The sequence below is a fragment of the Centroberyx affinis genome, unplaced genomic scaffold, assembly GCF_046629955.1.
Source record: "Centroberyx affinis isolate AG114_WGS23_722 - 3 ecotype Tasmania unplaced genomic scaffold, CSIRO-AGI_Caff_v1 ptg001403l_1, whole genome shotgun sequence".
Lineage (NCBI taxonomy): Eukaryota > Metazoa > Chordata > Actinopteri > Beryciformes > Berycidae > Centroberyx > Centroberyx affinis.
In genome coordinates, this window is record NW_027279885.1 from 58302 (window position 1) to 71478 (window position 13177).

Consider the following 13177-nt stretch of genomic DNA (forward strand, 5'->3'; position numbering starts at 1 on the left):
GACTAAGCGATCTGATTGGTCAACTAGACATTTAGAACGTGATCAAATCAGCATGACAGCACACCTAGCCTCATCACTAAATATTACTCCGCCATATTATCATACAATATATTTAAATAGAACGCTAACTCTGTTCAGCCTTGACGTTTCCAGACGCTCTGCATCCTCCATCAGCTGTCCGGTGAGTCGGTGACCCGGCGCTACTAGCTTAAAAATACATGTGAAGTTCGCGGACATATTAGCTAAATCTGTCCATGGAAAAACATATTTTTTTCAGCAGATATCTTAGTTACAACAAGATTGGGCTAGCAAGGCAGTTTTGTGTTTATATGTGTGGTATTTATTCAGTTTGGGAAATCCCGCGATCTCTAGAAAGCATTAGCTCCAGTTGGCTGCTGACTCAACAGGGACTAGAACTCGTCTGTTGCAGGTCGGTACTAAGGCTCCGCCTACTTGCTGGAGCAGTAAACTAGGTTCCATTACATAGGACCCTACTGACGTGACTGATTGTTTTCCAGTTATTAGTCAGACCCCATGTATTTCCAGGGAAACGGAGATAACACTAGCAAAACGTTTTTTATTTTGAGACCGAATTGCCCCACACTATGAATACATTTTGTTTGTATCTTTTATGTTGTTGGTAACTGTTGTATAATCTCAATATTACACTCGAGGGTGTGCATTACCGTCATTATTGTCACCAGTGATGCGGTCAGCATCAAGGTAACGCACACCCTTTCGTGTAATATTGCTTAATTACAGCGTCTTAAATTTGACCGGCACAGAATCGGATATATGAGACTGATCGATCGGCGCATCTCTAGTAGTAACCATAGTAACCGGAATCGCTCAGTTCGCCCCTTTTGCCTGCTGACGATTCCAGACTGGTATGTAATGAAAACAGCTCTACAGTGTTTCTACTTATTAAATTAGGAAACCTTACTCCAGTCTATATCAAAGTGCATATAAAGTGACATAAATAGTGTGGCCATGTTTTGTGACTGTGTTTGAGTTGCTAAGTTGAATTTTCATGGTGCTAGGTCGAGTGAAATCCAGCTAGCTAAAAGTCTGTTAGTCTTTGTTGGCTAGCTGCTGTACCTCACGCACGGAGCGTGCAACTTATATAAAATGGCGATTGCTTTGGTGTGCTGATTTTATTCTGATTCTAATGTGTAGGGCAGGAGCTGAATGTGTCTCAACTACCACTCTGAACCACATTGATTTCTGTGTTATCTGACAGGTATGTTTATAACTTATATGAAGCGTAGTGTTTCTGCTCATTATTTTTATAAGCAATGTGTAAACCTTTGGATAGAAAGTTATTTGCTATATAAATATATAAAAATGGGTCCATGGTTGTTTATGTAGTAAACTCAGATGTTACAGAATGTACAGTGTACATTTATGAATAAGCTTTTCGTTTGATTCGTTTGAGTGTTTTTTTATTATCTTTTTATGTAACAAAACTATACGATCACATTGTGTAAACACTGTAGCCCTTTTGCCTGCTGATGCTTCCAGACTGGGCAGGAGCTGAATGTGTCTCTCAACCACCACTCTGAACCACATTGATTTCTGTGTTATCTGACAGAAATAAACAACATGAACCTGAGAGAAGTTGCAGCATGGTCTCTTCAGTCTGCTGTGTCAAGCCGAAATTGAGGGGTTACAGCAGCACAATGACCAAACAATATACTGTAAGTGAGGCTCTTGATCTTATCTTTGATCATGACATGAGGAGAGAGGCCAGGAAACTGACAGTGAAGATGCATTAGAGGAGGAAGTGTCAGAAGTTGAAGACAACACAGAATATGATCCAGACCAAGAGACAACCGGTGTGGAAGAGGGCCCTGCTGAGGCTGCTGTTACATTCCGGTCAAAGAATGGGAATTTGTCCTGGTCTTCATCCCCACCTGAGAGGAGAGGTCGGCTGTCGGCTGAAAATGTTGTCAGGATGACCCCAGGACCAAAGAGATATGCCATGTCCCGGGTTGATGACATAAAATCCTGCTTCGAACTGTTCCTGACAGAGCCAATGGAAACTATAGTGATAAACATGACCAACTTGGAGGGGAGACGTGTTTACAAAGACAACTGGAAGGAGGTAGACCGCACAGACGTCCAAGCATACATGGGTCTCTTGATTTTGTCTGGTGTGTACAGATCCAGAAACAAATCTACCACCGGTTCATGGGATGCAGAGTCTGGTCGGGCAATTTCTCGTGCCACTATGTCCCTCCAGACATTTCACGTGTTGTCACGCCTTCAAAAAGACAAGCTGGCAGCGATCAGAGAGGTTTGGCACAAGTGGGTGGAGCACCTGCCACTCATGGATGAGCGTCTGGTCGCTTTTAGGGGGCGCTGCCCATTCAAACAGTACATGCCAAGCAAACCGTCTAAATATGGAATAAAGATATACGGGACGGTGTTCCCGAAAAGGAACCAGGGGAAGCGGGTGGTCCTGGAAATGACTGCAGGTCTCCAGGGGCACAACATAACATGTGACAATTTCTTCACCTCATATGCTCTTGGTCAGGAGCTGCCCCAAAAAAAAATGACCATGGTGGGGACGGTCAGAAGGAACAAGCCTGAGTTGCCTCCTGCCTTACTCACTACCAAGGACATGGATCGTTTTACCTCTAAATTACACACACTCTTGTGTCCTACTGCCTGAAGAAAAAGACGAATGTGCTCCTGATGACAACTCTGCACAGGGATGCCACTGTGAGTACCAGGGAAGACAAGAAGTCCAACGCTGTCCTGGATTACAACAGGAACAAGTTGACAACCTTGATAAGGTATGTTACTTTTTATCTTTCAAGTCTCATGTACTGTTTTTTTCTATTACCAGATTGTTTTATCTGCACCATAAAAATAAGACATGTTGTTGTTTGGTGAAATGCTCATTGAATTTGTGAAAAATATGGAGTCAATTCTATTCATTTGAATATGTAAATATGTTTTAGATGTGATAAATTAAAATAATGCTTTGATGCAATTTTTCACATGTTACTATGCAAGACATGAAGTATCACTTGTATGTACTCATTATTTTATTTACTGATTGTTGCACATTTGCATGTTACTGGCACATACTCTTGTAAGAGGATGACGGCACGTTGGCCCATGGTGACGTTCTTCAACATGCTAGATGTGTCGGCCTACAACGCGTTTGTGGTGTGGATGGAGGTGAATCCAGGCTGGAAGCAGGGAAATTCTTCAAGAGGAGACTATTCCTAGAAGAGTTGGGGAAAGCCATGGTGGCACCCCTCATTCAAAGGCGCCAACACCTTCCTCGAACACCATCCTCTGCTGGATTGGTAGTAGTAGGAACAGGTAAATATAAATGTCTATAGCAAGTTTGACTTAAAGTCACATTTAAGTCTAAGACCAGGTCTATGTTTATGCAACTGGCCCCAGGAGGCTACCGGAGCGCGCAACATTTTGCATTAAATATTTTAGTATATAACCCTTAGTATATACACCACTTAACTACAGTATGTCAGTGTCAGTTGTAGTCGAAGCTGTACCACCTAAGTACTTGCTCATGTGCGTTACAGCAGTAAGCGCAATTTCTTATTTTACATGAACATATAGAAGTGCTCCCATTGTGATGTCCTGGAAGCTTCTTGTTGGCAGCACAGAGACTATATAGTTCCATATTTATGACATTTTTATGAAACATTAAATGCGTTGAAATTACGTCTTCGTGTAGACCACATTTCGCCTACCAGTGCAATATGACTTTGGAGAAAGTCATCTCTCTTTCAAGCTACAACTGAACAAATTATCAAATGATTAAACAAATTTGTGTTTTGTGACACGTTGATGTTGTAACCACATTTTAGCTGGTTGACAAGAGGGCGAAAAGAGGTCTGAGACGTTCAGACGTTCAGAATGTTGATTTCTAGTTTTCAACTAGAAATCAACATTGAAATCCCGGTTGATAATCTGCAGTTCCTTCACAAGACAGTTTCAAAATGCCTTAATGTGTTACTGAGTTAATTGCGTGAAAATTCCAAATTACAATAAATTATTTGTGTAATTTATTGCATTTAATTACCACCCATGATTCATAACAATACACATCCTTTATTTGATTTTAAGGGGGAAAAACGTCATTCAACACATTATTTCTTTAAGTTAGCAGGTATTTATAACTCCCTCCACTTATTTAAGACATTTAGCATTTTAATAGGCTTTTAACATTGGCAGGAGGGGGCACAATACACAAGTAAAATTTACTTTATTTCATGAATTGTTGCATTTTTTACTGACAGAATTAGACCATGTTGTGTACACCATCACTGATGAATACAAATCCAACAAAACAATACCATGTAGCGTGCTGAGTCGAAAATATTGAACTTATAATTTGGTAAAGGCATATAAATATTAATATTTTGATCAAGAGATCAAATTACACTCGTAGGGGCACCACCTTCGTAAATGAAGGACCTTTACTCATACTAATCAGTCATCAATCTAAAGATCATGAGATCTTTCCAGTTCAGGGATTACTTTTCTCTGCAGGTAAGGAAACACATGACAACTTCTCTGCAATAGATGGGAATATTTATTTTACGATCCAAGTATAACCATATTCAATGAAATAAGCAATATAAGTCAAAAAGTCACTGATATTGATCACCAGAATGAAATACGGAAACTATAGACTAAAATAGACATGGAAACAGAATAGGATGAAAGGAAAACGATAATGAAATGTGGGAATAAGAATTGGCAGCAGTAAATGGAGATATGTATGGATCAATTAAGCAGAGGAACGAGGCGGAAAGCTACGGGACAACTAAACTATAAAGCCTAACTTTCTTGATCTATTTAATTTGAATCTAAGCTTTTGCATCAACTCTCAGCAGTAAAGACGTGGATAGTCAGAGCCTACTTTGTTCAGTTGGGAGGTCTTGCCGGTCGGGGTTGTCTGGGAGACGGACTCGGCGTGGCCGGTTACCAGGCAACGGCAGATGCTGGATGGAACAGCTGGTCTCTGGTACTATCGTCACGTCGGGGCAAGCAGCGCTACCGGCTTTCTCAAAGCTGTAGTCGTCAGGCCCGCGGATGTAGAACACTGTGGAGATGTTGCACAGTGTTGGCTGCTGGATGGAGTTGAAGTTTCTAGCTCTTCTAACTGTTGTAATGTCTAAATAATCTCGTTCCTAAATAGCTTAGAAAGCAATCTTCGCTTGGCTGGGCGTCGATAACTTCTTGACTATTAGACGCAAGGTTCAAACTTCTTGCAAGCGATTCTTAAGTTCATCTGGAGAAGACGTCTCTAACTCCAGGCTCAAACTCTAAGTTTCACTAAAGGCGAATTGCAGCTAAAATTGTTGATCTTGGTTTCAGCTGGTTTCTTGGCGAGAACGGGGTGTTGAACGAACGTTGAACTGTGAACAAGGGCCAGATAAGAGAGTTTTATAGATCTTTAAATTTTCAGGCGTGGTTTGCCATGCAAATCACGCTTCGCACTCTTTTTTCTTTTACGCCTTGTTTACTAATTAATTTCTTTGTTTGAGAAGGTTCCACCCCGAATAGGGAGAGGGGGGGAAATGGATGTAAGAGGAATTTTTCCTCTAGTCTATTTTATTTTGAGATCCCCTCCAAAGTGATCTTAATTAAGATTTCTTCCTAAAGTAATACGCAGGTATTTTACATCTCCACCAATTACTGTTGTCAATTGATCAAAATAATAAAAACCTGGGAACTTACATTCAAATTTATATGGCTAGCATATCAATATAAGGACCTCAAATAAACCTTCATGGTCTAATCTATGACTATACTGTCTTCACCAAGTTAACTCATACATGTAACTTGTGTTTCTAACTGTGAGACTAATGTGAAAAACAATTTAACCATTTAATACAATTAAGCTTGGTCGACATTATATTGACCTGTCCTAGTTATAAATGACCACACGGTGGCAGTGTGGTACCATGCAAAAAGGAAGGGAGAGTGATATAATTGTAATTATTTCCTCAACTAAAATAGCTAACATTGTGGGTGCATACAAATCACCACAAATTAAACAGCTTCACCATATATAGTTGGCACATTTAGCCTATACTTCAAGATACATAATACATTTATTAAAAACATTTTAAGAAGCATAGGGTTGAGAGTAAGTTCAGAGGAGAGAGCAGAGAGAGGGGAAAAGATTTATGACAGTCCTGTTCCAGAGAGGGGTAGTGATGAGACTCTGGTAAGTGTCAACAGCAGTCTGTTGTTCCTTCGTATTGACACATTGGTATATATACCCGTTCTCACCCAATGGTGACTGTCCCTTTTGATTAATCAGACCGTCTGGTACTCCAATGAAGAAGGGAGGATGATTCCCTATATTCATAGGTGTGGAAGGTATGAATGTGTGGATGTATTGTTTATTGGGGCTCCTGAGTCCTTGGGTCCTTCTTCTCCCAATGGCTGGAAGATAAAGGTCGTTAACTCTGGAATGTGTGAGAAAGTTGCAAACCTCTTCGCAGTATCCTGCCGTTAATTCCCCAAAAGCTTTTAGGGTTACATCTCCTGCTGGCAGATACCACTTTTGAAGTTGTGGTTTGTATCAACCAGACACCTTTATGGCCATTTGTTGTGATAGGCCATGTTGTGTTGATTCAAGAAAGCAACAGAGAGGTTGGGGCTTTCTCCAAAGGTCTCACTGGTATCGCTACAACCACAATGATTTATGATGAAGAATTCATTTTATGGGACCAGTATGAGCTACTGTACATGTACACTGTACAAACATTAACTATCTCGTCTAATCATCTAGTAAATGAAAAGACAGTGCTTAAATCCAAAACGAAATCAATGTACTCTGTTTGTGTTTATGTTTCATCCCGTTTCATCCCCAAAGTGTGTAAAATAAAAATGAGCGAAGCGTTAACAGTTATAATTTATGTTAATTATTTCAGCTAGTTGTTTATTTATTTATTTTAGCTCTCCTTAAATTGACCGCTGCAGCCAACACGCTTCAAAACGCGCAACTTTTATTTTGAAGGCGAGCTGTCTCTGTTTCTGGCTCTCGACTTCCTTGTTCAATTTTCATTGTACAAGTTGGATATTTGGTGTTGACAAGTCATGTTTATTTCATGTTTTTGTGTGAGATCAGGTTGGGAGAGAGTCATAGGATAGCTACGACTCCATCAAACTGATCGCCAACAGCCTAGGCAACCTGTCCGCTCTTATTAAACCCTATGTCAAAAACCATGGCATGATATTTAAGTTTGACATGCAGGTCAATGCAGTAGTAAAAGCCAGTTTCTTCCAGCTTCGCACTACTGCCAAAATCAAGTCTTTTCTCTCATTCAAAGATCTTGAGAAGGTCATCCATGCCTTCGTAAATTCCCTGTATACTGGGATTAGTCAGTCGTCCCTGTCCCGCCTGCAACTGGTCCAGAACGCCGCTGCCAGGCTCCTGACGGGTACCCGGAAGAGAGACCATATTAGTCCTATTCTGGCCTCTCTCCACTGGCTCCCAGTGCGGTTCAGAATTGACTTCAAGGTTCTCCTGTTTGTCTTTAAAGCCCTGAATGGGCAGGCTCCCTCTTATATCGCAGACCTCTTAACCTCTTATTCCATCTCCAGGTCCCTCAGGTCATCTGACTTAGGGCTCCTGCCTGTCCCGCGATCTAAACTTAAGCTCAGGGGTGACCGCGCCTTTGCTGTTGCAGCCCCTAGACTGTGGAACAGCATCCCCCTGTCTGTCAGATCTGCCCCCTCCATTGATTCCTTCAAGTCCAGGCTCAAAACACACTTTTATTCTTTAGCGTTTGGATCCTCCTGATGTAGTTTGATATGTGCCTGACTTGTCGATCTGTACCCATGTGCTGTGTGTGTTGATGCTTATGTTGGTGTTTATGTTTTTAGTCTTTTTATTGTGATTTTACTTCCTGCTCTGGTTTGTACAGCACTTTGGTCGACGTGAGTTGTTTTTAAATGTGCTTTAGAAATACATCTGACTTGACTTGACTTGACTATAAACAAACCTAACCCTGACACTAACATGAGAGTATTTCTCACCCTAACCCTCACATTAACCCTAGCACAGGCACTGAATATCTATAGAGACTTTTAACACAATCATGAGTATCACAAGCTATGTAGACTTTTTAGTGACAGATTATAGACACTTGATAGGAAGGTGAGTATCAGCACTGGACTATCCAAGTGTGAGCGACCACAGTCATCTGGCCCAACGTTATCCTCACTACAAATGTTGTTAAAGGAATAGTTAGGTATTTTGAACGATGGGGACCAATAACATGTTTTCCGTCATGATCCCTATTCGTAGAAACCATAACTTCACTAGCCGAAGACACAACGCTGGTAGTGACAACGACAGTATGATCACACCATAAAATACAGAGTCAGTATGTTATCTTGAAAGAATTGTAAACAACCAAGCTTTCTGTCAATAGTTGTGTTCTATTTGGATAGGAACTATTATAAGCAAGGCAGCTAGAGAGCTTGATGTTAACATGCACTCTCGTGGTTTGAGGATGACACCCAACAGTGGTGCCTCTTCTACCAGACTTTGAGGAAGTAGTGCAGAAATAGTTTGTTACCCCTGCAGCTGCACACCGCTGGTCTGGGATGGGCAGGCGGCTGGTAGCCGCAGGCCCAGGAGGCCCATCGCCGTGCATTTCAGGTGTCAGGCATGTTCGGCTGGAACCAGGGTGGCAAAAGTGGTTCAATCCCGGGACTCCCTAGAGCAGCCACACTGGTGCCCAGGGGACCTCAGGCCTCAACTTGAGACATTTTGTAAGTGTAAGTCTCAGCAGGCAAAGAAAGATGGCAGAGCTCGAGGTCATGGGATCCAAAGCAACCATCTCGCTCCTGATGGTGTCCTGAGCCCAGCCTGGCATTTCTCCCTCTCAGACACAGCATGGTTAGCAATGGGGGCGTGCCCCTGGATCCTTTCCACCATGACACAGGGCTACGGGTTGCAGTTATTGTGGTTAGGTTATTGTGTGCACCCCACCCTTTCACCCTGTGCATGGATGCAGTCCTTGCAGCCCTGCAGCAGCAGGGGCTGAGGGTCCTAAAATATCTGGACAACTGGCTGATCTGCACCCACACAGAGCAACAGTGGCGCCGTCACGTGTCCAGGAGCATGACCTAGAGCATATTCAGGGCTTGGGCCTTCACCTGAACTTGAAGAGGAGCAGATTGGAGCCCTCCCAGACAATGCAGTTCCTTGGCATGGTAATGGACTCCAGGGCTGTAGACAGTCCGTATCCTTGTCAGTGATCACAAACCTTTGGAATGGATCTTCAACAACCCCAAATCCAAGCCACCTGCTCGTATAGAACGCTGGAGTTTACGTCTGCACCCTTACAACTACACAGTCTGTTACAAGTCTGCATACGTGAACGTTGTCACTGCAAATGCTGTCACTAAGGCAATGACACTGGCTGAAATTCAGGATGCGACAAAGGCTGACCCCACTCTGTGCGAAGTCATTTGACTCATCAGAGAAGGCTCGTGGGGGTCACTGTGTGGGAAGCAGGATTTTGCTCACGGAGTTGATGTTACTGCTCTCATGTCATTAAAAAAGATCAAAGATGAACTGACAGTGAACGCTACTGATGACACTGTACTACGGGGCACAAGGATCGTTTATTCTTTACACATCAGGGCAATTTCACTGGCACACGAAGGGCACCAGGGGGTGGTCAAGACTAAGAAGTTGATCAGAGAGAAAGTCTGGTTCCCTGGCATTGACAGCCAGGTAGAAAGCATGATAGCTGGCTGCATCCCATGTCAGGCTGTTGTGCCCAATCACACACATGAACCTCTCCGCATGTCTGAGCTGCCATCATCACCGTGGGAAAACGTTGGTGTGGATTTTTGTGGTCCGTTCCCCTCTGGTGATTACCTTTTGGTGGTCATTGATGAATACTCCAGGTTGAGATTCTACAGTCCACATCAGCCAGAGCGACAATTCCTAAACTTGACAAAACATTAGGAATTCCACTTGTGGTTAAAACAGACAATGGCCCGCTCTTCCAGAGCACGGAATTTGCAGACTTCGCTACATACTTGGGTTTCAGACATAGGAAGATAACTCCACTGTGGCCGCAGGCCAATGCAGAGGCCGAACGCTTCATGCGTACTCTTGAAAAGACTATACGTGCTGCCCATGTTGAAGGTCATCCATGGAAACAGACTGTATGCGTTCCTCCGCAAGTACCGTGCCACGCCTCACTGCTCGACTGGGCTGGCTCCTGCTGATGTGCTATTTGGTAGGCCCCTCAGAATCAAGCTGCCTGACTCTCCTCTTCCCTTCCAGTCTCGGACTGATGCAAAGCCACGACAAGCGGATGCGGTGGCAAAGAAGAGGATGAAACACAATGCTGACAGAACGCGCCATGTTGCTCCCTTGGCTCTAAAAGTGGGCGACATTGTCCTGTGTCATCAAAGGAAGGAAGGGAAGCTATGCCCTGCCTACAATCCCCTCCCATACAGGGTCATCGCTGTCAAAGGTTCCATGGTGACAGCCAAATGCAACGACTATGTCATCACCAGAAACTCATCCCACTTTAAGACTCTACTGGTGGTTGAAAATCACCACTCTCAGTCATGTAAATGGAAAGTCATGGATGGCGGTCAACATTTCATGGACTAGACTGGAATTCATCCTGAACAAACCCCAGAGCCCTTGGCCCCTGACCCCTCTGGGTCACGGTCACCTGTTCGTAGATATCCAGTCAGGACAAACAGAGGGCCCCCGTCATACCTCACTGACTTTGAATAATGTGAACGGACTGAAAGGTGTAATGCTAAAAAAAAAAAAAAAAAAGATTTGAGTTGAACTGGCTAACAGTTAATGTTTAAAAAATAAATAAATAAATAAAATAAAAGTAAGGAAAGGAGGGTTGTAATGTTTATGGCTTATGGCATGTGATGTGTTTATGTTATAATTTGATAGTGTTTTATTTTGTCCGCGGGGGGACGCTCTTAGTTTTGTTGTTGGGGTATGGAGGCTCTCATTGGTTCGGTGGTAGTGTGTTTAAAAGAAATAGGTTGGACAGATTATGAGAGCCCGGTGTGATAGCTGCAACAGTGGGAAAAGCAACATGTTTGGAAGCCACTAGAGTTGATTAAGTTCACTAAAGAAGTTAACTTTATTATTCAGTTGTGTCAGTGTTTTATTCAGAAACTTTACAGTGACCAACAGGTGGAAATGTCCAGAACAATTCCTGCTGTTGGCTCATAATCCTTTACTGGTGGAGGAACCTGATCTGAGCAGTATTCCTGTCAGAAACATGGAGGCTGAGCTTCACAGTTCAGACTCATTTCATGAAGTTTTCCGGGTGAAGTTTTTTTGCCTGCAACCAAATTCTCAGCCCTGATGGACAAATGTCAAACAGTGACAATGAGGAAACTGTTGGGAATAAAGTTGCTGTTGTTTTCAGTTGCTGGTTGAGTGTCTAATGAGATCCATGGAGGATGGAAACTGTGGGATAAAACCAGTTGACTGTTGACAGACGGATCAGCGTCTGCTCAGAGGAAACACTGAGCAGTTGTGTGGAAGTGTTTGAAACATTCACACTGGATGGTTTGAAATGTCTGATCCACTTTTTCTAATCAATGTTCATCTTGTTGAATTCATTTTAGATGAAAATGTTCATGTCTCTGTTGTTGTCATTCCTTACAAAAGATAACAATCTACTTTTTCAGGCTCCATGACTGAAATGTCAGCCTTTTCCTTTCACAACTGATCCACAGTGTTTTTAATAGAGACAGTGTGTGTTTACTGATGTAATATTCCTGCATGTTTCATGGTTGCACCTCTGCTCCTGTTGTTTGAGTCTAATATTTCTCGGACATGAAGACATCCAGGATGGCGGAGGAGTTTAACGAGACCTATCTGACTCTGCCCGGTCACGCCGGATTCGACAAACTCCGATATCTCTTCTTCTTCATGTTCCTGACAGTCTACATCTTCATCTCCTTCACAGACTCCCTCATCGTCTTCCTCATCTGCTCCCAGCGGAGCCTCCACAAGCCCATGTATGTCTTCATCGCCGCTCTGCTGCTGAACTCGCTCACCTGCAGCACCGCCGTCTACCCCAAACTACTCTCTGACTTCCTGTCCGAGCGTCCTGTCGTGTCACGCTCCGCCTGCCTCTGTCAGGCGTTTGTCGTCTACTCCCTGGGTGGGTCCGGCTTCATGCTGCTGTCAGTCATGGCCTTCGACCGCTACGTTTCCATCTGTGAGCCGTTGCGGTACGCCACACTGGTGTCGCCCTCGGCCGTAGCGGCGCTGCTGCTGCTGGCCTGGCTGCTGCCGGCCAGCCTGCTGGCGGGGGCGGCGCTGCTGGCCGGCCGTCTGCGGCTCTGCAGGTTTCAACTGGACAGACTCTACTGTGACATCTACTCCTTTGTGAATCTGAGCTGCGGGAGCACGCTGGTGAACAACGTGTACGGCTTGCTGTGCAACGCAACCGTCGTGTTTTTGCCGATAGCGTTTGTTCTGTTTTCATACAGCCGGATCCTAGTGGTCTGCCTGCAGCAGTCCGGCTCCTTCAGAGGGAAGGCGGTGCGGACCTGCCTGCCTCACCTCCTCGTCTTCATGAACTACTCCGTCTGCACCGTGTTCGAGCTCGTCAACAACCGACTGCAGGCCGATGTGGACGCCGTCATTCCCGGCGTCATGTCCATTTTGATGGCCATCATCACAGCTCTGTTCAACCCGGTGGTTTACGGGCTGAAGACACAGGAGATTTCTAAACGCGTTAAAAAACTGCTGTGTTACCACAGAACTGAAGGATAATTTTTTTAAAGCTTTCATATTGCTGTTGTTCTTTAAACCTTTATTGATCCAGGAAAGGCTGAGTGAGCTCCACTCTGCTTCACACTCACACTGGGTGCAACCACAGTCTGCTGCTGTCACAACTGAGAATAACTTCCCATTTAGGAAATAAAGCATTAAAGTAAACAGAGTCATAATCCTGTTTCCTGTTAATGTAACACATATTTCAATCATATAATAAAACATAGTAACAAAAACATGGATAATGTATATCAAAGTTTTCTGAATGGGTGAAAAACCTGTTGTGTTACTAGGGAACTGCGTCATGATTGTTAACCATCACATTCTTATCATCATTGTTATTTGAATCTTTATTGATCCAGGGAATATTAACAGAGC

At 43.5% G+C, this 13177-nt stretch overlaps 1 protein-coding gene and 1 pseudogene across 1 annotated transcript; both read left to right on the top strand.

The window, feature by feature from the left end:
• Window positions 1-1128: 1128 nt before the first annotated feature.
• On the top strand, window positions 1129-9142 carry LOC139649838 (piggyBac transposable element-derived protein 4-like; annotated as a pseudogene).
• A 2724-nt stretch (window positions 9143-11866) lies between these two features.
• On the top strand, window positions 11867-12799 carry LOC139649839 (olfactory receptor 11A1-like). The gene has a single exon (XM_071526340.1). The coding sequence runs from the start codon at window positions 11867-11869 to the stop codon at window positions 12797-12799; it is 933 nt and encodes a 310-aa protein (XP_071382441.1).
• The last annotated feature ends 378 nt before the right edge of the window (window positions 12800-13177 follow it).

Excerpts from the sequence above, each read along its gene's own strand:
- LOC139649839 (XM_071526340.1), top strand. The coding sequence starts at position 11,867 with ATGGCGGAGGAGTTTAACGAGACCTATCTGACTCTGCCCGGTCACGCC.